Consider the following 24,198-nt stretch of genomic DNA (forward strand, 5'->3'; position numbering starts at 1 on the left):
AGCCCCTGAACCAGCCTCTTTGGATCCCCCACTGCCGCTGTGGGTCTCTTCTAGGCCTTTAGCCCAGTCGAGTGGTCCCAGCTTCATTGAGAGGAGGGTGGCAGGGCAAGAGCCAGGCAGGAAGCTGATGTCTGGGTTCTGGGCAGAACCACAATTGCCCCAGGCTGGAAGCTTCCCCAGGGAGGGCAGAAGTATCCCCTTGGGTTTCAGTCTTGACAATATACTAGAGCTTAGAAAACAGGATAAGACAGCCTTGCAGACAGATGCATATCCCAGGTCAGCAGTCCCCATGGGGCTGGTGGCAAAAAGAAAAAGCTCATTTTACAGACTGCTGACTCTGCAGTAAAGGCACAGTGGGCCTATACTCCATGTGGACGACTCTCCCCGAAAGAACGCGAAAGTAATTTCAGATCTCCGGTGGCCCCTACCAATCTTGTCTCAATTCCTTTCCTGCTTCTCTTCACTTATCTGTCCCCCCAGCCTAACTTCAAAGTGTAGGCTCAAATGCCTTAATGTTACTAAGATTCATTCAAGCCATTAAACTACTTAGCATTAAGATAGTGAAACTTTATTCTTCCCAGTTTTATTTACATATTTTGAGAGGATCATGGAGAACAGGAATCATCTCAACCAAAGGAATGAATATTTAATGGTAAAATTTCAGCTATGTGATACCTGGGTGGGGAGAAGTTTTAAGGCAGAGTAAAGCTGCCCAGCCTCTATTCCTCCTTCATAATGGCACCTCCATTTCATTTGGGGAAATTTTCTCTCCCCCATGATGCAAGCCAAGGGCTTACCTCCCATTAGGGATGCCAGACATGACATACAGCCTCCTCTCCCACCCAAGTGGGGCAGGAGGTAGGCACAAGGCCCCAGCTGAGCCAGCTGAATGACAATGGTTGGTTGTCGCTCATCACAGAGACAGTGGCACGTTGACCCTGTAGATTGTTCCTTCTGTCCCTTCAAATGTCCTTTGGTTCCTGCCCGAGCCTCCCTTGGTCCTCCCATCTCCCACTGACTCTATGAGCCAACTTCTCCCAAAGCCTTCTAAGTGAATCAGTCGTTGCTGTTTGCAAAGAACATGGATTGCCAGCTGAATGCCACAGCTGCTCTACCTTGCTCTACCCACGTAAGGCCAGCGGTGGCTGGGGAAGAGGGCAGGCTGGCTCACTGTCCCTCCATCAGAGGCTGGAACATAGCACACCAACCTGATCACCACCAGGGACCAATGTTCCTAGTGCGTGTGCAGCCAGGAACAAGAGCCCCTGGGGGGACCCAGGATTGGGAGAGAGAAGCATCTCGTCTCCCAGGGGTGACAGGATGGGATCACGTGCAGCCCTGAAGGTCATGCTGACACAAGGAACATCCCTTCTCCTGGCAGTCTTCCCTCCTCCCTGCTGCTGTGCGCATACTCACACATGCCCTGAACACACACGAGCCCACACCCACCAGCACGCATGCGCGCGCACACACACACACACACACACACACACACACACACACACACACACTCGGCCAGCAGGCATTCCCCTAGTATTCTCTGAAGGAGAGTCTCTCCAAGAGAATATGGCAGGCCCAATGTCCGGGCAGAGCCTGGGTGGCAAACGGAGAAAAAGAGAAAAAGGATGGACTACAACTGTCTTCCTTCTCTGCTGGGACCCAAGAGGCCAGGTCTCTGCCTTCACAATCACATACCTTAAAAAAAAAACAGGAGTCCCAGCAGGAAGATACCACCCACCCTACATAAGACAAACTGTGCCGCCTCACAGGGCCACCCAGGCAGCCTTCCAACAAAAACATCTGCAAGATGTGATGTCAGGTTGTCTCCACCCCGCCATCCCCACGGCTACTTTCATTCTCTTCCAGTTTGGGACCAACGGGCATCGGTGCTGATTGGGAAGGGAGGGAGGCGATGACAGGTGAACAGCCCGCAGGCTCAGCACAGCTGGGACCTCAGCCCCACCGTCTCCTAACAGAGTTCTATCAGCCACACCGAGGACACACGACAGACACACGTGTGCACACGCGGACACACACGCTCTCCCAAGGCCCACCAGGAGCCCCCGGGGAAGCAGCCACGAGGTTGGCACTGGGCCAAGAACAAAATAGGGACAAAGGCACACCCAGAGTGAGGCAGAAGGGCAGACTGCTTCCTAGTACGTTTATTGGAGCCTCTGCTAAGCGTGATATAGATCAGAAACCCTCTTCCGCTGCCCAGTCAACCCGACTGGGGCGGGGACACAGGGAGCCAACCACCTTCGTTTCCCATCATAGACAACATTATTAAAAAAAATAAACTTTACAGTAATACATTTTCGATCATCTGTTAGGGTATTATTTCATTAGTTTTGTTCCTTAAAAAAAAGGAAAGGAGGGGGAACCACACGATATATGTATACGGATGTGTATATACATATATGTCGAGAAAGGAGCCGTGTAATGTACATACAGTGTGCATACGTCTCGGAAATGAGGAAAGAGAAGAGCGAGGCAGAGAGAAAAGAGTTGGAGAGAGCCGCAGAGACCAGAGTGTGGTGCAGGTAGACGGGCCCCGGTGGTCTTCTCTGCCCCTCTCAGCGCCAGCCCCTCCCTCCCAAGGGAGAACCACCAAATGGACCCAAGAGAAACCAAGGGAGTGGACAAAAAATCATTTCTCTTTGATTGCAAAACTCCTGCCACCAAGCAGGAAGAATCAGCCTTGAGGTGGTATCCAAGTTTTGCTCCCAACCCCCCAACGGGATATCCCAGGCAGGCTGGGCTCCCAAGCCCCCTGGAACTGCCCCGCCTCCCACCCTGTGCTTCAGTGGAGGTCAAGGGGGCTCAGCACCGCAACCCTCCACAGGTCAGATCCAGCCCTCAGAGAAGGGAGGCGAGATAACCTCCATCCTTGAAGCCAGCTGGAGGTGCTGAAGGTACCCAGCTGGACCCCAAGGCGGGCAGCCTCGCTGCTCTGCTGCCTGACGTCCCCCGCCAGCCCCCGGCAGGTCCCCAGAATGGGGAGCTTGAGGAGAGCGGCAGCCATCCTGCCCCAGCCCATGTCCCTTAGGCGGTGGGGATGTCATCCTGGTCTCTCATGTCAGCAGGGTCCAGAGAGGAAAACACCAGAAGAAAGTGAAGGGCATCTCTAGACCCTTGTGCCCTCCTCAGCACTGGGCTTCCCCTGCCAGGGGACCTCTGGGCCAGCTCTTAGGCTGCCCGCCTGCTTGTCTGTTTGGTTTAGAAAAACTTCTCCAGAGAAGAAACCTGGGAGGAGACAGGTTCAGAGACAAGGTGGGAAAAGACTTTTTTTTTTTTTTTTTTTTTTTGCAAGGTGTGTGTGTGTCTGTGTGTGTTTCCATTTTGTCAGGCGGGTGTGCTCGTCCGTGTAGCTTTCGGAAACCTCCCAGAGTCTACAAGGCCAGCTTCAGCATCAGGAAGGAGACAGCGGTCAAGGCAGCCGATGGTCTGGCTCTGCGGGGGCCTGAGTTAGGTTTGACGACCCTTTTACTCCCTGGGATGATACTGGTCGTGAGCTGTGGCCAGGCAGAAGCGGGAACAGAAGCAGAGAGAAGGACAAACAAGTCAGTAGGGCTGGGATCAGGCAAAAAAAAAAAAAAAAAAGAATAAAAGACTCTGGAAGTGGAGCACTAAGGCCCCTGCCCTCCTGGTCACCCAGGGGACCCTCTTCGCAGAGCCAGGCTTCCATGGAGCTGGGCTATGCCTCAGCTGACTACTCGGGGAACAAGGCAGCAGCCCCCAGGGCAACGGGCTGCTCTCCCTGCCTGGCTAATGCAGACCAGCGAGGATGGGGATGGTATAAAGATCTAAAGGAAGAAAGTCCCGGGGTCCACAGGACCTGCTTCTGGAGAGGGGAAGGGAGGGGAGGGGAGGAGTGAAGAGAGAAGCTACGTTCTCCGGGTTCCTAAGTTTGCTGGAATCCCTCCTCCACAGAGCCTCCACTGCACACCCCTGTCTGAACTCTCTCTCCTTCTGCAGACTCTTTCACTAATTTTACTTCTCCTCTAAGTTATATATACGCTATACATATACATAGTCACAGATCTACTCCTGTGCTGGGGCTCCTTCACGGAAGGGCCCACGTCCTGTGCCATCATTCCACCTCCTCAATGTCACAGAACCAGCACAGAGCAGGCTGCTGGGAACACCTGTCTTAAAGAGTCAGGAAGGCTTGCCAGGACCTCTGCTCAGAGCGGCCTCCTGCGTCTCACCCGAGAGACAAGTAAGGGCCCCGGCTGCAACATCTATACCCACCCACCCTCACCCCCAACAGAGTGAGCACCTACCAAGGTCCAGGTGGGCCAGAAGCTCAGCCAGCCCAGTCCATGCAATGGAATCTGGGAGCTTCAAGTCCAAGGCACTCCTGGAAAACAACCCACTCTGGCCCAGCCCCCGGCACCCACCCCCACTCAGGCCCTCACTCACCTCTGTGAAGCACATGCTTAACTCTTTGGAGTTATTGGCCTTCAGTCCCTGCTCCTGTGGGAGAGAAGGCACTAGTAAGGATGGATCACTGGGGCTGGGTCTCTGGCCGGGCTTTGTCCCATGACTCAGATGAGACGACACATTCCATGGCCCTGCTGCCCACCCCTGACATCACAGTGTACACGTAAAGAGCACTGGCAGCACAGAGACCTTTGCCCTTCTCTGACACTCTCAGTGATCAGGGCTCTTGAAGAAGGGAGTTCTAACTCTGCTCTCCCACTTACAGCCTAATAAAATAATAAGCCACTCCCGGGTCTGTCTACCATACTCAGAGTTCCTCTGGATGAAGCAGGGACCATGTTTTCTTTCCTTGTATAACAGCAGCTCAATAAATGTTATACTCAGTTACTGTTTATTAACCACCATTCATTAACATATCTGTGAATGAATGAATGAATGAATGAATGCCACAGATCAGAACTAGCATCCCAGTGCCAGCTCCAGAAAAATCATGAGTCCTCATTGGGCTCATGGGGAAGAGAGCTGTGATTGATTAGTGATGTCTGCCACTGGGGCAGGTTAGGCGGACATCTGGCCATGGTGCCAGGTGTTGGCTGTTCCTCCCTAAACAGTTGTGTGGCACCTGGGAGCTCTGTGGTCCAGGTGAGGAATGAGGAAGGAAAGCTGGCTTGGTGATGACTCCAGGGTTTTCCACCCCTGGCACACCACCTGGATGAGGACCAGAGGGTAGGTGTGATAAGCAGCGCTTTGCTGTCTCCATCATAATAGTGACCCATGGGAACCAGCTGGGAGATGTGATGCTTCTAAACTGGCCTCAAATGGCTCTGGCCACCAGAAGCAACTGGGAAGCCCAAGAAATTATGCCTAAACCATTGCTCTTGGCCAGAGATATGAAGGATGCTTTGAACATCACAGGCAATCTACCACCCAGGGCATCTGGTCAGCTAAACAAGGCCCCAGCTGTCACACAAAGGCCCCAGCCAAGAGCAGAGTCACTACCGAAGGTAGAAATGTGATCATGGGGACAACGAGTGCAGTCGAGACAGAATCAGGGACTCAACCAAGGAGCATCCTGTATAATACCTCAGCACCAGTGACTCTGGGTGCCAAGATCTAGCCCGGCCAAGCCACCAACCTGCATCCCTGCAGAAGGGTGTGTGCTCGGAGGCCCTTGCGGACCCAAGGACTGGATTCCACTGCCCAGGACCAAGTGCAGCTCCAGATAGGGCTGTGGGAGGTCACTGCCTGATGGAGCCTGCCCACCCCACCTCAGAGGCTGTGCTGTCACCATTAGCTTACACCTGACTGCCCCCCACCATCCTCACTCGGTCACCTCCCTGAGCAACTCCCAGCCCCAGCTAGGTCCCCACCTATGACATCCTGTAGCCTGTCAGGGTCTGTGCCACGCAGCCCAGCACCTATATTTCCTGGCAGCCTTTCCAGCTCTAACTGTTGCAGGTACAGCAGCCATGTCTCCGCCCCCTCCAGGGTCCCTGTCTTCTCCCTGGCGCCCCCTCCCACAGTGCTCACTAAACAGGAGGCTGTGTGGAATCACAGGCAGACAGCTGGGGATCCCGGTCCTCCCCGCTACCTCAACCAAGAAGCTCTATTTTGACTTGTTTTATATGTTGAAGTTATATACAGAATTATTTTTAAATATAGTCTGTGGTGGGCTTCCCTGGTGGCACAGCGGTTGAGAGTCCACCTGCCAATGCACGGGACACAGGTTCGTGCCCCAGTCCGGGAGGATCCCACGTGCCGCGGAGCAGCTGGGCCCGTGAGCCACAACTATTGAGCCTGTGCATCCGGAGCCTGTGCTCCGCAACGGGAGACGCCACAGCAGTGAGAGGCCCGTGTACCGCAAAAAAAAAAAAAAAAAAAAAAAAAGTCTGTGGCTTAAAAATAAATAAGGTTTGAGAAAATAGCTAAACTAGATGACCTCTTAGCCTGACCTTCTGTGACAGGATGCCAGCTCTCAGGGAACCCCGGGTCCTGGACACAGACCTGGACACAACTTAGCCTGGTCAACCACACAGAGAGGAGCCGTGGGGGGAGGAGGTGGGATCTGAACGCTCAGCTCTGGAGCCGCCTGGGACTTGATAGCCTCCTCTGAAGAGGGAAGACACAGGAGGGGGTGTTGGCAAATATTAGATAGGAAGCAAGAGGAAGAGGAGAAGGAGGAAAGGGATAGGAGTAAGAGGAAATGAGAGGAGGGATGAAGTAGAGAAAAAGGGAAAGACAGCACCCAAGGAGACAGGAGCACCAGGTAGGGAAGAGGGGGAGGGAGGGAGCATCGGGGGAGGAGAAGAAACAGGAGAGGACCCCTTCATCCCGTCCTCTGACCCATATTACCGCGAGAGAGGGATGCCACCTCCCAGGACCAGGGCCAAAGGAATCTGACCCACTGTGTGGTCTCTGACAGGCCACAGGGACCTGGTTTGGGTAAGAGGACTGGGCTCTATGAATATCAGGACAGGACCCCTCCCCATGCCCCTTCAGTGACCCATCTTGGATCCGTCATCCACAGCACTTGCCCAAGCCCTTCTGAACCAATGGCATTTCCATCTGGCAGGCTCCAGGGCTGACCTGCCACACACTGAACACGTGCTGAGTGGCCAGGTGACACACTGGGCTTCCTCTCACTGTCCTCAAGTACTTCCTTCAAGTGCTACAACACCCAGCTTACAGATTTTTGTCCCCAGAGACCCATCCCAGCCTTTCCTTTTTAGACTGCGGGGTCCTAAGCGTTGGTGCCCATCCCCGTGGAACAGCCCCTTGATCCAAGGAAGGACCCCAGAGGCCAGAGGCCAGGGCTCCAGTCTTGGTTCAGCCACTGACCCCAGGCAAATCCCTTCATCTACCGGCACCTCGGTTTCCTCATCTATAAAATAGCGATAGTCAAGCGAACCTCACTGATGCACCGTGAGATACATGAGACAGTGCGTATGGTGCAGTAAAGCTCTGGACAAGTATAAACGCCCCTTAATCCCCAAGCGTGATGCAGAGCGAAGCAGCGTTTGCATCCAGTAAACTCCCAGGACTGGGGCTGCAGGGTGAGACCCAGGTCAGCTGGTAGCCTGGGGCTATCCTAGCTCTACCCTGACAACTCAGCAAGCAAAGCCAGGGAGAAGTCTGGGCCCCCGTGGACCCCTCCACCTGACTTCCAGAAAACACAGAACAGAGAGCAAAGGGGTGAAGGCTGCAGTAATCTCCCCCGACAGCAAGCCCAAGACCTCTCCCCCAGTCCTGGGCACACAGAACAGTGTGGGTGTTTGCCAGTCAGCCAACCTTTTCTGAAAGTGGCAGATGGGGGAAGTGCAGAGAGAAAGAGGTTCCACTACCTAATGCCCAAGCCTCAGGCTCAAATTCACCGTCTCCTTCACCATTAACTCCCCCCCACACCATTCCCCTGCAGGGGGTTCCAAAGATGAAAGAGTCACAGCCCTGCTCACACCCAGATGAGAGAAATAAACACCCACAGGTCACCTCTGCCCCAGTACAGCAAATGGGAGGGGGAAGAGGCTCTATCTTCCCCAAGCCCCCCACGGTGCAGCTGTCCTCTGAGGTCACACCCCTCCCCAAGACCACCCTTGATGCCTATCTCATCTGATTATCTTGGTGGCAGGAAGGGAGGATGGCAGCAAAGACAAGGTTCATCCTTCTAGAAATTTCTCTCAGAGGGGCCCTTTGCTCAGGAAGTTAGAAGGAAATTATCGTCTTCCTCCTCTTCCTTGCCACCTCTGTCCACACTCCCGAAACTGGGTCTGGCATGTCCAGGTGCCAGGGACCAAGTCCAGTGTTGTCTCTATGGGAAAACCCCTGGCCGGGGCTGGCAGGCCCTCTCCTGTGTCCCCTGCTTCTGTCCCCGGCCCCATCCCCAAATCTCAGTGCCCTTGGGGACCTCCGTCCTGCACATGCCCACCCCCAGTAACACACCTCGCCCTCCTCCACTCCCCACCATCCACTAGTACAACCCCTCTTTTCTTTTTTTTTTTTTTTGCGGTACATGGGCCTCTCACTGTTGTGGCTTCTGCCGTTGCAGAGCACAGGCTTCGGACGCGCAGGCTCAGCAGCCATTGCTCACGGGTCCAGCCGCTCCACGGCATATGGGATCTTCCCGGCCTGGGGCACGAACCTGTGTCCCCTGCATCGGCAGGTGGACTCTCAACCACTGCGCCACCAGGGAAGCCCAACCCCTCTTTTCTTACCTCTGATGACCATTGACTATCACTGACTATTGCAAAAATCTCCTAACAGGTCCCCCAGTCACTCTCCCTCGACAACAAGTCTCCACCTGCTGTCAGATTAATTTCCCAAATCACACTTGTCATCAGACATCCCTGTTCAGAAGCCTTCAGCGGCCTCTCCACACTCACCAGTTCAACCTGAAAATTAGGTTTGACTCCCCACCCGCTCCTTCCCATATCAGAAACCTGCGTTCTCCCAAACGCATGGCCTGTGTTCCTCTAGGTCAGGGGGAGGCAAACATTTTCTGCAAAGGGCCAGAGAGTAACAATTTTAGGCTCTGCCGGCCATAGCGTCAGTCCCAACTTAACTCTGTCTGCAGCACGTGGACAATACATAACAATAGGGTATGGCCCGTGTTCCAATAAAACTTAATTTATTCAAACAGTCAGCAGGCCAGATTCAGCCGGCAGGACCCGCCCCCCTCCTCAGCTGCCCTATGCTGTCCTGACTCCCGTCTCTGCTCCCTCCTCGCCCACCCCTCCCAGTTCCACATCTCTGCATCTCCGTGTCCTCAATTCTCCCTGTTCCTCCAGGCCCAGCAGCAGGGTACACCTGGTCCATGAGTCCTGTGCGTCCACTGCCAACCCAAAGCCGCCTCCCCGCTCTGCGTCCATAACGCCTTATCCAGCCCCTTGGCGCACCCATCACCTCCTGCCCCGTAATTCTCTGAGCGTGCACCCTGGCCCTCCTGCTGGTATGAGGACCAAGGTACCAGCCTCATATGCTGGTCAGCCTCAGTGCCTGGAACAGGGTGACGCGCGGTAAGAATTTACGTTGAATAAATGAGGGAATGCATTGACGGATGAATAAATGAATGAGTACAAGGGAGAGCCAGAGGGAGGGAAGAAAAGAAGGAACGCATCAGCCTCTCAAAGCTTTGAAACGAGCCGAATCTGTAAGTCAGAAACGTATGCCTAATAGGTATACGGATACACTGAACAGCCTCTGGGTCCCGGGCTCTGACAGCCACCGGGCTGCGTGCTGAGTAAGAGACCCGTCCAGGGAACAGGCAGGGGGCTGAGGAGACGGACGTGGCTGCCGGCTGCTGAGCCTGTGGCCGGCATGTGGTGAGGAGGGTTCATGGCAAGCCCTCCAAACTCATTTTTAATTCCCCCAGATGTGATGGGCACTAGCAAGGGTGAGAGCAGAAATTGGCTGGTGGAGACAAGGAAAGCAAAGGAGATTGCGTTAATAGGGCCCCACAGCCCTGCAGAAGGTGATATGACAGGGTCCCGCAAACTGGCCCAGAGCCACCCTCCGGGAACACCAAGGACACTGGAAACAAACCAAGTCCAGGGAAAGTGGGAACCCACTGCCAGTCTGCCCTGCCCTCGCTGCACTGCCCCGGTCCAGGCCCCATCTTATGACAAAAGAGCCTTCTATCCAATCCTCCTGCATCTTCACCTTCTTTACCTACTTCTTTACCTTCATACTTCACGACACACAGAGGGCATCAGTGAGAGGGAGGAAAGCTGAATAGAGTTGCCTGCGAGCAACACAACAGACCATTTTCTAGAACAGAGAGCAGGAAGTTCCCATCAATCCAATGATCGGGAACTCTGGGCTCTTCCTCTTGACCTGTGTGGAGCGCCCACTCGATGCCAGGCACTAAGCACTCAGTTATAAGGGCTACCAAGGGGGTGATGCGGCCCCTGCCTTCCAGGGATGCTTGTCTGGTGCGGGGAGCAGAACACGTCGTGATGGGGGCTGAAGGGAGGCAAAGCGGGAGCCCTAAGCAAAGAGAAGGCAGTTCTGCCAGAGTCGAGTCAGGAGACCACCCAAGAGGTGACATCCAAGTAGGACTCAGAGGCAGAGGGCTGGAAGAGAAGGGAAGGAGACGCCCTTCGCTCAGAGGAACCGACGAGCACAAGGGCCAGCATGTTGCTCAGCCTGGCCGTTGGGCCTACACCAGGGGTGCCTGATGGGCTTCAGAAACAAAGGATCCTGGATGAGGGTGCAAGATTGATGGCCTCCTGTAGATTCCTCGCTTTAGGGACCACTGGGCAGGAGGGAGGGAATTCACACAAGGGGTGTGTGTGTTTGTGTGTGTGTGTGTGTGTGTGTGTGTGTGTGTGTGTGTGTAGCAGGGACAGAGGGAGACACTGTTCTGCAGATTCTGCCACAGTTTCTCCAAGTTCCAGAGAGCCCCAGGCTGGCAGGGCCACCCGGAGAGGGAACCACAGCCAGGAACGGAAGCATATGAGAGCCAGACTCTAGAGAGCGTCAAGGACCACAGACACAGGGCCCACTCGGGGCCTGCCCAGCTGCCGGCTCCTCTCTGGTACCTAAGACACCCACAGTTCTGCTCAGCAGCCCCTCGGTGGAGACAACAGTCCCTCCAATTCCAGACCCCGCCCCACTGTGGGAAAGTCCTTTGGGGGAGGGGATTTGGAGGAAGAGTCAGCACAGCGCAGCCAAAAGAAAACTGTCCAGGAGCCGGGGGCCGGGGGTGCTGTGAACAAGCCACTGTCCACACTGGCCTCCCATCCTTTGGGATTTGAGAAGCAGCTCTCAGAGAGCCCACTGACGCTAACATCCAATCACTCATGTGAGGTCCCCACCTGGCTACCATCTCTGGGTCAGTGAAGGAGGTTCCTAAGGCTTCCCCCAGGGTCCACCTGTGGATAAGAAGGAGGACAGAGGTAAGTGATCTTGCCGCTCTCTCCAGGGGTGTCTGGGGTGTGCGGGCTTCCTCTCCCTCCCTCCCTCCCTCCCTCGCTCAGCTCCCTGTCTCTGCCCTCACTCGGAGACTCCCTTCTGTGGCCATGGGTTGCTGTCATTCCCAAGGGCCCCACAAGGGCCACCACAGAGCCCTTCCAAGCTAGCAGAGCTGAGGGAGGGGGCACGGGCTGGGGAGGGACAGACCACCCACACCAGCCTCCAGCCAAGCTGAGGGCAGGGTCGTGGGCTTATTCCCTCTGCACGCCCAGCACCTGGCACAGAGGAGTAGGTGCTCATTTAAAAGACCGCAATTAGGGCTTCCCTGGTGGCGCAGTGGTTGAGAGTCCGCCTGCCGATGCAGGGGACACGGGTTCGTGCCCCAGTCCGGGAAGATCCCACATGCCGCAGAGCGACTGGGCCCGTGAGCCATGGCCGCTGAGCCTGCGCGTCTGGAGCCTGTGCTCCACAACAGGAGAGGCCACAACAGTGAGAGGCCTGCATATCACATAAAAAAAAAAAAAAAAACACAAAATAAAAGACCGCAATGAGGACTTCTCTGGTGGCGCAGTGGTTAAGAATCCGCCTACCAATACGGGGGACACAGGTTCGAGCCCTGGTCCGGGAAGATCCCACATGCCACAGAGCAACTAAGCCTGTGCGCCACAACTACGGAAGCCCACGCGTGCCCTGCAACAAGAGAAGCCACCGCAATGAGAAGCCCGCGCACCGCAAGGAAGAGTAGCCCCTGTTCGCCGCAACTAGAGAAAACCCGCGCACAGCAACAAAGACCCAACGCTGCCAAAAATAAAATTAAAATAAAGAAATTTTAAAAAATGAAAGAATAAAAAAAAAAAGACCGCAATTAAAACAGAATCAGAGGCCCTTTCCTTTCAGTTTCTGTGAGAAAGAACGGGGGTATGAGGGTGATTGTGGGTGGGTCCCTCTGAGGGTCTGCTTCTCTTCCATTCCTCCTGGGAGGTCCGCCCCTGCTGTCCCACCCAGAGTGACTTAGTCAACACATCCAAGTGGACGGACCCTGGGGCCAGGCCTGGGGGAGCCCCCTGCCAGACAGCCCTCCAGGATTCAAAACACCTATCATGTGTGTAAGGTTCCTCACATACGTCATCTCTCATACAGATCGTGTGTTAACCCCACTGGAATCAAACCAAGTGTAAGACAAGCCCCCAGATGGTGAGTCTGCAGAAAACCAGGCTGGGGCTGAAAGAAACCAGGCGATGGTTTAGCAAACCACTGGAGGGAAACAGCGGGGGGGGAAAAAGGGAGTCAGAGGCATCAGGCACTGAGGGGGCTGCGGTGGGCATGAGACCAGGGCTTTGAACTTCTCCACGCCCACAGTGACTCTGTGGGAGTATTAGGAAGGGTCCACAGCCCTTGATGAGTGGGCATCTCCCCGGTGAGCCAGCCCCAAGGGGCTGGGGAGGAAGGTTGGCAGTGCCCAGAGAGACCACGCCAGAGCCTGGTCACCTGACAGGTGGCACAGCCCTGACCTGCCGAGCTGCCCGCCACTCTAGCATGAAATTGAACTGGCAACCGTCTGTGGAGTGGCCACCGAGCCCCGCCAGCAGCCGCTGAAGCGTGTTGAGTGTAATTAGAAGCCACCCAGGGGTGACACGGGCACCTCAGCCCAAATCAGGAGGGGCGGCCTAATGGAGGGGAGCGGGGCATGGAGGAGCCCACGCTGGGCCTGACCTGAAGGCACTTGGAGGTCAGCTGTTACAGCCCACCAGGAAGGGAAGGGGGAGTGGGCTTCCCAACCAGGACGGGCACCAGTAAGGGGTGCCCGGGGCAACCTGGATACCTCTGCCAGGCCCCATCCCTGCTCGGGTCTCATGCCAGCACTCTGAAAGCCCACTGCTCTTCATCTCTGGCTGTATTGAGGTTATATTGACCATCAAAAATTGTATCTATTTGCGAATTCTCTGGTGGTCCCGTGGTTAGGACTCTGCGCTTCCACTGCAGTTGCCCGGTTCGATCCCTGGTTGGGGAATTAAGATCCCTCAAGCCGAGCGGCATGGCCAGAAAAAAGTATATTTTTAAGGTGCACAATCTAATATATATAAATATTGTAAAAAACTCACCACGAGTCAATCAACACATCCATCACTTCACACTTCTACCATCTTCTTTTTTTGCTTTTTTTTTTCTTTTTTGCACTGAGAACACTTAAGGTCTATACAAATTTCAAGTACACAGTACAACACTGTCAACTACAGTCACATCACTGTAACCAGTTCTCCAGGACTTACTCATCTTGCAAGACTGAAACTTCGTAGTGAGTGCTCACTGGTGATCCCACGAGCCCGCCCCACTCAGACTGGCATCTTCATTGCCACACGCAGCCGGGCCTGTTCCCCCAGTCCCCAAACCTATGCTCACGTTGTGCTCTCACTGGCTGGACTCCAGACCCCACCTCTCCTTAGCAATTCCAGCCCCAATTCCTGCCTGAAACATCCCCTTATCCCCACCACCACACCCTCACTGTTTCCCCCCTCCTCTGTTTTCCCTGATATTCTGCACAAGGTCTTCTTCTAAACTCTTTGTTCTATAGTATGAGTGTGTATATGAGTATATATGAGTGTGTGTGAGAGTGTGTGTGAGAGAGAGTGTGTATGAGTGTGTGGGGGGGGCACGTTCTGATTAGAACCAACATCCTAAGCAAAGAATCTACTGTAGCAAATGGTGTGACAGCATGAAGATAGCTCAGCAGAGAGAAAGGCTGAGTGGGGAGCCCTGTGGTGTGTCTCCACAATGCCACCCACGTGGTCTCCTCTTGTGGCACTGACCGCAGCCCACGTCTGGTGCTTGTTGAACTGTCTGACCCTCGACAAGACCACAAGGACCACAAAACACAGGACTGCATCAGCCTCATTCACCAGTGTCTCCCTAGCATCTCACATAAGACGTCGAACACAATGCATGCATGACACACATTGGATGGATGCATGGATAGATGCATGGATGGACGGATGGACAAACAAATGAAAATCACAGGTTTTGGAATCAGATGTAGGTTTGAAATCTTATTCCACCACTAACCAGCTGTGTGACCTTGGGTGTGTCGCCTAACACCCCTGGGCTAGTTTCCTGCGTGTACCACAAGAATTCCAACAGGTCATGGTGTGAGAATCAATGAAATAGGTAGAGTCTACTAGCACAGTACCCAGTAATTAGTAGATGGTTAATAAATGGTAACCATTCCATTTCTCCGGCACCCCCGTGGTATCTAGTACAATCCTGTGACAGAACAGGTGTCTGATACTTGCAAGGTGACAGTTAGTGAATTAATCATGGAAAACTAGCCCCCATCAGCACTTCCTGCCTCTTGGGTCCTGATCCAAAGGGAGGAACTTGCGCGCCTCGTCCCTGGTCCCCAGGCTGTAATTTCCCACCTCGTCTCTGGCATCAGGTGCTTCTCTAAGCCCTCAGACTGTCCCGGCTCCATTTCCCCAGCGGCAGAGCTGCATCCCCTCACCTGGACAGATGTGCAGGTAGTGATGACGCTGGTCCCCAGGCTGGTGCTATCACTGAGGTCATCTGGCAAAGAAGGCGTTTTCTCTACCCGAGGGGCCTGCGTGGCCTGGAATGAGGGGTTTTTAGGGGACAGGTTCACATCTGTGCCATTGCCAAAGGCCTGGATGGCGTTCCCTGTGGGGAAAGAGAGCAGGAGACATAGAGAAATCAGGGGCCCCTCCATCACTCTGCCCCTTGCCATCCCAAACTTGACCTTCCCTGTGATAGCCCAGAGCTATGGGGGCATGGTGGAACTCGTCCAAACGAACTTGGCTGAAGCTCCCTTTCAGATAGCTACCAAGGTCTCATATTGAGAGAAGAAAAGAGCAGGAAGGAAGTTGAAAAAGAGAAACCGGAATAAAGGAAATGTACCAGATGCGGAATGAAGAGGAAAACAGGAGGAGAAGTGGGGTGTGGGGAGCCGGGAGGCGAGGGGCAGGCTGTGTCCAGGGCGCAAGCCCACCTTCTCTGCGGCATTCAGTATTGCGGACCACCACGCTCACGTGGCCCCCGACGTAGTCCCCCTCCCCAGGTGGCCTCATCCGCCCCCCACTCAGTCAGTTACACTAACCCACTCAGGATCAACTAATGGGACCTCTTGGACAAAACTGCGTCCCCAGGCCAAGAGCCTGCATGGAGCTCCACCTCCAAGTCCCAGGTGCACTTCAAGTTCATCACGTCACCCCCTGAACTAAGCACCACTCCCTCCACCGCAACATTGCCTCCCGCTGCGTTTCCAGTCCTGACGGTGACATCTTTCTCCACCCAAGTCTCCCAAGTCAGAAACCTGGGGTACTCAGGACACTTCCCTAACCACCCGCTTGCCATCAACCAAGGCCACCTCCCCACTCCACCCCCCGCCGCTGCTCTGGATCAGTGGGTGCTGTCCTCCCCCGAGAGCACCTACAACAACCTCTAGCGGACTCTGTGTTGGGTCACCTGTGCGAACCACATCCCTACCCCCACCCCCTCCACACCAGAACCAGAGAGTGAGCCTTCCAAAATCAGATCTGACCATGGTACCACCTGCCGACACCCCTTCAGCAAGCTTCACGCCACCTCTGCCACCTGCAGGACCCTAAGATCCAAACGCCTTCAGATCTGCAAGGGCCCTCACCAGGAGGACTCTTTCCACCTGTCCAGGTGACCCTGGGCATCCTTATGCAGTGCGGCAAGGCTAAGTGGTCTGCAGTTCCTGAAACCCACCTCTGCCCAGAGCGGACGAGCAGGCCCTCCCTGCCCCTTCAGCTGACCAGTGGTCAGTGACCCCCAAGTGGGTCTGAGATGCCTTCAGGGTACCCCTCCTCCAGGCTGACTTGGGCAGCCCCACCCTGGGCTTCTGCAGACCCCTCTGCAGACCTCCACCCTAGCACGGTTCCTCCCCCACCGTACTGTGATGGCTGTGACCCCCTGACAGTGCACCTCCTTCAGAGGGTGAGCTGCTCAATGACAAACACTGTGACTTCCATCTCTAAGCCCCCCGTGCTGTCAGAAAGGCAGGATGGACAGATGGATGGAAGGAAGAAAAGAGGCAGGAAAGGGGGAGGAGATCTCCAGGTGGGTGTGGATAGCGAGGGTGTCAGACTAGAAAGACCAGGCAGGCAGAGCTTGTGGCTGACCTTTCCTTCTCTCTAGCCTTCGGATTAGGAGTTTGATGACACTCCAATTCCAAGGGGAAATCGATCCTTAAAGGGAAAAGTGACAGATGCTAAGACCTCACGCCAGGGCTGTGCCTGAAGGAACCTGGCTGAGACTGTCAGGATCACAGACCAGAAACCTTCGGCCTTGACTCGACATAGGTGGAAGGCCTCCAGTGGCCTCCGGACAGCTCCGGGGTGAATCTCCGAGAGCACAAAACCCATGGTCTCCGCAGGCAACCCCCCAGCTGGAGAAGCCCTTCAGGCGTCACTGGCCACCGCAAGGGGAAGGAGGGAATGACCAGGCAGAGCTCCAGGGCCCCCTGGGATAGGAGGGGTGGGGGGGGTGGCTGCTGGCTGCGGAGGACATGGCAGGACTCACGGAGGCACGGGTTCTCGGTGAAGTCCCTCAGGAACTTCTCACACTCCTCCTCCATGTTTCCGCTCCCACGACAACTGCACCAGGGGGACACCACGATGCCAGTGGGGCTGGAGTCCACGTAGTTGGGTGTTATATCAAACCCTAGGCAGGGAGAAAGGGAGGCAAAGGAGAGAGGAACAGTAAGGCTTCCCCTAGGGCCCCCAGACCCCAGGCCCATCAGAGAAGAGGCTTCAGACACCACCCTCCCTCCCATCCACCTGCCCCTCAACACACATATATCCCAGCTCACATTCCAAACCACGGGGGTCAGCAGGGGGGCATGGCATAAAGGACAGACCAGGGCGGCAGAGGGGATACCCAGGAGCCCCCCGACCCTGCACCCGAGAGCACGGGCCCTTGCTTTCTCTTTCACCAACAAGCAGAGCATGTGTCCTCCAGTCAGGGAGGCTAAGGCTCTCTCTTGGGTTTGGATCCCAGTGCCAAAGTTGACCAGCAGGGTGAACCTGCACAAGTTACTTAGCTTCCCCAAGCCTCAGTTTTCCCATCTGTAAAATGGAGCCCCACCCCCTGCCTAGTAAGGGCTGCCGTGAGACTTAAATAAGACAGTCCATGTAAACTGCTTAGCACAGCGTCTGGAATGTTGCACAATGAATGTTACCCTTTCTTCTTATTTGGGAAGCTCCTAAGGCCCCAGGGGCCTCCTCCCCCATGATAAACCTCTGGCTCCCATCACAGCAGAGAGGGGCCAGCTCAGGCTGTCCACCCGCTGGCCCTGAGCTGGGCCTCGGTCTCTAACTGAGCCTGGGGCAGCCAGGAGCCACCAAGAGCCCGGGTGGGGGCAGCTTACCGATCATGCCCGCGTAGGAGCCCAGACACGCCTGGTAATTGTCGGTGGGGCAGCCGGTGAGCGTCCGGTAGGAGGCACGACAGTTGGCGTGGAAGTCCGCCAGCCGGGACCTGGGGTCAAGAGAAGACCCATCGGACAGCAAGTTAGTCTGGCGGCCCTCCCGCTTCCCTGGCAGCAGAGCGGCTCCTCCACAGCCTCCCAGGGTGGGAAGAAGCCAGGAAGACAGAGAGGAGGAAGACGGAGGGAAAGAGCTTGGAGGGCTTTAGGCTAGGAGCTCCTTGAGGACAGGACTTCCTGGAGACCCAGGCACCCAGGTTAGGCAAGGCCTGCTCTGAATGGGTCTCTCCGTCGGAGGAACACAGAGGGAACCCGGGTGGGTTTGCTGAGAATGCCTGGGACCCAGGCAGGAAGGCCAGGCCCTGCTTCCTGCTCAACCCACTCCTGGTGACCTTTCCCAAGTCCTCCAACACAGCACCACTGCCACTCACAGAATGGGTACAATCATCCCTGCCCAGCCACTTCATAGAATCCGTCTGGGGGTCAAAGGGCACAGCCCCCAGGGAGGTTAAAGAAAGAGTCCCCCTAGGACGAGACATCCCCTGGGCATTCCTGACCCATCTCTTCTGCATCAATCAGAGCAAAGCCTCCCCTGCCGTCCCTCCACCAGCTTCCCCATCCTGCAAGGCAGAATCAGCCTTTTCTTCCCCGGGTGATGTAACCTGTCATCACCCGTTCCTCTCTGTCAGTGCAGATAAAGCTGCTTTGGAACCACCTGCACACAGCTCTGTGCTCCCCACTCGACCATGAGCTGCCTGAAGGCCGCTGCTGTCTGACCCAGTCTGTCTCCAGCCCCCAGTACCTGGATGCAGAGGTCACAGGGAGCCCAGGGCACCCAAGTCCAACCTGCATAGCAATTCCCGTTCCTTCTTCCTGCCCTAGCACCCTGGCCCCAGGCTGTTACCATCCATCAGCCCAGGCCACCGCCCACCTCCCCACCCACCGGGGCTTCCTATAGGCGAGTGCCCTTTGCCACAAGGTCCTCGCCATCATATCCCGAGTGTCTTACAGCAGCTGCATGCAGCAAGTACCAAGGTCTTGTTCACTGGTGTTTTCCCAGTGATGGGCACATAGTAGGACCTCGAAAATACGGGCTCGGTGAGAACTACTACAGTAGCCACAGGAAGGACCAGAACCCAGGCCATCTGCCTCCCTGCCCAAGCTCTGTCCATACTGTGAGGTACCTCACAAAGCCATCCCAAAGGTCACCCCGAATTCAGCTCCCCTGCTTCTCCACTGGAACTCTGTCCATATCAGGAAGGAGCAGATAGAGAAAAAGACAAGAAGTTGAGAGAGACCAGGACAGCCTAAGAGGAACGCTCTCAACACAGAGGCGGCTCCTTGGGTCCCACCTGGTTTCCCTGGAGGCCCCACAGTCCCAGGAGAGGGGGTTTAGGAGAATGAGGAAGCTCTCCAGAGTGATTTGACCCCAAAGAGACCTTGAGTGTCCCTGGATCCCTGCAGCCCGCAGAGGCAGCGAGGTGCTGGAGATGGAAGGTGAGCTCCCAGCTGAGAGCTGGGGGCGAGGTCTCACTTCAGCTCCGCCCCATCTTGCTGCGAGACCTCAGATGAGTCCTTGCTTCTTGGGGACTCAGTTGCCTTATTTATGCAATGAATAAAAGTATTTTCACAGTCGGGGAAGATGAAAAAGTTCTGGAGACGGATGGTGGTAATGGCTGTGCAACAATGGGAGTGCACTTAACGCCACTGAGCTGTACGTTTAAATATGGTGGAAACGGTCAATTTTATGTTGTGTGTAATTGACCACGATAAAAACGTGACTTAAGAAGAGGTCCTTTCACATCCACCTTTTATCACGTAATCCTCACAGAAACTTTGCCAAGATCTGCCAAGCAGTTATCACCATCCTTCTTCACAGAGGAGGAAGTTGAGCCTAAGAGAAGCTGAATAACTTGCCCAAGACCCCAGAGCTTCCGAGCAGCGGAGCCAAGACTCCAGCCCAGAACCCCAACAATAAGGGCCACCCCTTCTGGCAGGTCCTCCACCCACATCCTGCTCCTCTATAAAAGTATCTCGTTCTCCATAGGAAAAGAGAAGGAAAGCTGCAGTGTCTCCGCCCTCCTTCCTGCCCGTAAATCATACCCTCTATTGCCTCACCACCCAGTCCCCAAAACAGGGAAAAGCAGCATTTCCAACCAAGCCCCCAGCCCCTGCAGAATGACACTTGGGGGCTTCCCTGGTGGCGCAGTGGTTGAGAGTCCGCCTGCCAATGCAGGAGACGTGGGTTCGTGCCCCGGTCTGGGAAGATCCCACATGCCGCGGAGCGGCTGGGCCCGTGAGCCATGGCCGCTGAGCCTGCGCGTCCGGAGCCTGTGCTCCACAACGGGAGAGGCCACAACAGTGAGAGGCCCGCGTACCACAAAAAAAAAAAAAAAAGGCAAGAATGACATTTGGTCTTGAATGGTCAGACCGGAGTCTGTCCTGCTCCATGAACTAGCAGATGAATGAAGGTCAATGAGAGATGGTCTCTGCCCACACCCCGGACCTCCAGAGACCTGTCAGGGGGCCAGGAGGGGACACAGACTTAATAGGTAAAGGAGATTGGGAGGCCAACAGACCAAAATCTCTCAGCAGCTATCGTGGGTTGAATTGTGTCACCCAAAGAGCTAGGTCCTCATCCTTGGTACCCGTGAACGTGACCTGACTCAGATATAAGCTCTTTGCAGATGTAACCAAGATGAGGTCACGGTGGATTAGGGTGGGCCCCCAACCCAGTGTCTGGTGTCCTTATAAGAAGAAGAGAAGAGACACAGACCCAGAGTGAGAATGCATGTGAAGATCAAGGAAGCCTTTGGAGTGAGGCGCCTACAGGTCCAGAAATGCCAGAGATTGCCGGCAACACCAGAAGCTAAGAGGAAGGCATGGAACAGGTTCTCCCTTCAAGCCTTCACAGGGAGCACAGACCTGCCAACACCTTGATTTGGGACTTCTGGCCTCCAGAACTGTGAAAAAATCAGTGCCACCCAGTTGTGGCGCTCTGCTACAGCAGCTAGGGAAATGAATACAGCACCTTCAAAGATTTCACTGTTTTGGCCAAATGTCTGCCTCCAGAAGGAGCCAAGGGGCTGTGGTCAGGCCCTGCAGTGAGGAGGACCACAGGGGTCAGCGTGAAGCCACATCCAAGCTCCTGCAGGGTGTGGGGCTGCAAGATTACAAGCAGAGCTGCTAGGTACCATCTCCTCCCTACCAAAGAGATGTTCTAATAGGATCTCTCAGCCAAAATACAGGAGTCCATTCTAATGTCATTTGATCACACAGAGAGCCCAAGCCCCTCCTACCAGCTCCCCAATGCTCACTGTCAGTCCAGCCCGTGAAGCCCTTTCTGCCCCTCCAGCCACATGGACTTCGTCCACCTCTGTATTCCAGCTACACATATAGTCTGGACCAGTCAATTTCATACTTAATTGCATACAGACTTACTGATATTGCCCTGTTCGCTCTCTCCAACTGGAACACACATTCCCAAAGTGGCAGACTCTACTGATTTCTTCACCCATATCCTCCAAACCCCTTTGGGCAAGTGGTAGATATCCATTCATCTTTTCTCCAAATACGTATTGAGGCCCTGCCATGTGGCTGACAGACTAAGGATAGGAATGGCACGCCTGTCAGTGCAATGTCAGGAAGGTAATTCCAGCTGATGGGGTCAGGGCTCCACAGAGGTCAATGCCGGCTCACCATCCCGGAGGAGCATGCCACCTGCTGCAGCAGACCTGAGAGCCCAGCTCCATCTTCCCGGAAGCTCACCTCCCTTCTGCAAGGCTGGTTCTCCAATCACTGACATTAAGAAACTCAAGGATCTTGCTGTCCTCACCATCCATGAGGCTTCTTAAAATATCACTGGGTCCCAGGCTGGAGATGGAGGGAACGTGTGAAAATGGGAGTATGATACCCTCAGAGAGAGACAAGGTCATCCAGAGAGAACGGGTGGGTAAAGGATGTAAGCCAGGACATGGAAAGTGAAAGAGTTCCAACACCAGGTGCAGTGGGCCAGTGAGACCCCTCAGTGAGGAGGAGAGGGCAGATCCAGCTGCTGGGAGAGAAGGGAGCAGCTGTCACACAACCACATTCAGTCTACCGCTCGCCTGCTGTGTGACCTTGGGCAGGCCTGGTGTGTCTCTGTGCTCAGTGTCCCCAGTTATCAAATGGGGTGGGCTGTGCCTGCCTATCTCCCTCACGGGATACGTGGGAGAGCTGGGGCACAGAGAGGAGACACTGTCCTTATCTTTCTTCTCTACCCAGCTGTCTCATCCGCAGCACCGTGCCTGCCACAGACAAACGGGGAGTAGCTTTTCCTGTGTCTGATGTAGAAGAAAAATACCTGTTCACCCCTCCGAGGCGGGTCTGGACCCCACACAAGACAATGTGAGCCTATTGGAGAGAGACAGCTCCCCCTCTCTCCCCGCCAGGCTCCAGAGTCACCCTGCTGGACCGAGGTGAACGATGGCCTCCCTGCCCCACGTCACTCTCCATGCCACGCTGAGGACACAGGAGGAGCAGCACAGGCCCCTTTGCCAGAGCTTGGGTGACCCATGGGGAAAGGCCACCTCGCTCCTGGGAGGCTACAGCCTACTTCCTTTACAGCAGCCCTGTGGCTCTCTTCAGAGCACAGGGAGGGGAGGGAGAGGAGCTAAGGGGAAGGGTGGAGGGAAGGGAAGCGGCCAGGCCTTCTGTTGCTCCATTTCTCTGTCCTCAGCATCCAGGCAGCCTTGGCAAGCCAGAGTGACAAATGGGGCCGTTTAGGAGGACGCCGTGTCCAAGCCTCCAGGAGGCCTTTGATTTCTCAAGTTCCCTCTGTCTGTCCCTTAAGTCACACCAAAGCCCATAGCAGCCGGCTCCCTCCACCGGCATGCGAGACCAGCGGGGCCAACTTCCGTCAAGCCCATGACACTCTCAACTCCAACCATGAGTGAATCAGTCCAGTCCTGGTCGGTACAGTCTCCAAGGCAAATGTTATCCTTTTTGTAATGTGCGGTGAGGCAGCTGGGGATCTCGGGCCAGATACCACTCGTCCCTGCTGACGCCATGAGGTCCCCAGTCTCTTGGACTCTGTTCTCACTTCCAGGAACAGCCTTTTCCTAGACCAGCCTCATCACTTCTCAGATTTCTGCCTTGAAGAGCCCCCATAGGAGTGATGGCATAAAAGAAAGCATGAGAGACAGACAGACAGACAAAGAGAAAAAACAGAGAGCCAGCAAGAGAGCCAACAATGAACACGAGTCAAGTCCATCTCAGCAAGATGGAGTAAAGACTGCCAAATGAGCTCAGGACAGCAGGTGGGTCTGTCCAAAACACACAAACCCTCTGTGGGCTTGTTTCCTCAGCAGCTGTAGCCTATGCAATCACAGGAAAGTGGCAAGAGAGGCAGAGAGAGACATCTGACCCCCAGTTTTATTAAACAGTCACCAGATTAAATACAGGATGTCCATTTAATTTGAATTTCAGATAAACAATGAATATTTTTTTTTAGTATAAGTACATCCCATGCAGTATCTGGGATATACTTACACCAAACAGTTTTTCAATGTTTGTCTGGAATTCAAGTTTAACTGGGTAGCCTGTATTTTTATTAGATCTGGCAACCCTATTTGATGGACAGGTGTGTTCCTGAAAGGAAAAAAGAAGCAAAGCTGGAAGTGCCAAGGTCAACCCACATAAGCAGAATCATCCAGAACTGGGGGGCGGGGGTGGTGGTGATGGGAGAGGGTGGACTTCCTACAGCTCAGTGGTTCTTAAAGTGTGGTCCGCAGACCCACAGCATCAGTGTAAAACTGGGAACTTCTTAGAAATGCAAATTTTCCAGATCCCACCCCAGATAGAACAGATCTTAAATCTAGGGGCAGAGCCCAGCAATCTTCATTTTAACCAGCCCTCCAGGTGATTCTGATGCAGGCAAAAGTTGGGGGATGAAGCAAATCTGCACAGGCTTCAGAGCTGGGATTGTGGGAACCCTCCAGACTCCACTCCCTGGTCTCAGCTTTAAATATATCTACGATATAGCCCAGCCCATGGAAGAAAGTAGTGCTTCAGGCTGTAGCCCAAGAAGGTTCACAGTTACAAGACTATGCATGTTTGTACACACACGCGCACACACACGCACACGCACACGCACACGCACACACACACACACATTCCTATCCCCATACAAACACAGTTACACTTGGGTACACACCTCTCGCTTCTTTCCTTTGGCCTTAGCCAAGAAAGTACAGGTACCTGTTATCAACAAATCCCTCCCTTGGTGCAGATTGTAAACACCTTCCCAAGCACAAAGACTCTTCTCAAATCTGTCTGGCCTAGAATAATACTACAGTAAATTGCTCCCCCGAAGCCCAAAACATTCCAATGCTGGCCAATACGTGGCTTTAGGG

The 24,198-nt window shown here is 54.6% G+C and overlaps 1 protein-coding gene across 1 annotated transcript in view; it reads right to left on the reverse strand.

The window, feature by feature from the left end:
• Window positions 1-2,155: 2,155 nt before the first annotated feature.
• Window positions 2,156-24,198, reverse strand: part of GFRA2 (GDNF family receptor alpha 2) — a 96,025-nt gene continuing 73,982 nt past the window's right edge. Inside the window, exons 5-9 of the mRNA XM_082657290.1 lie at window positions 17,750-17,859; window positions 16,903-17,043; window positions 14,846-15,018; window positions 4,423-4,476; window positions 2,156-3,512 (exon numbers count right to left, since the gene is read on the reverse strand). Coding sequence (XP_082513416.1) covers window positions 3,390-3,512; window positions 4,423-4,476; window positions 14,846-15,018; window positions 16,903-17,043; window positions 17,750-17,859 — 601 coding nt within the window. The 3' untranslated portion in view covers window positions 2,156-3,389. The remainder of the gene's footprint in view (window positions 3,513-4,422; window positions 4,477-14,845; window positions 15,019-16,902; window positions 17,044-17,749; window positions 17,860-24,198) is intronic.

This window comes from Grampus griseus (genome assembly GCF_964374135.1).
Source record: "Grampus griseus genome assembly, chromosome: 6".
NCBI lineage: Eukaryota > Metazoa > Chordata > Mammalia > Artiodactyla > Delphinidae > Grampus > Grampus griseus.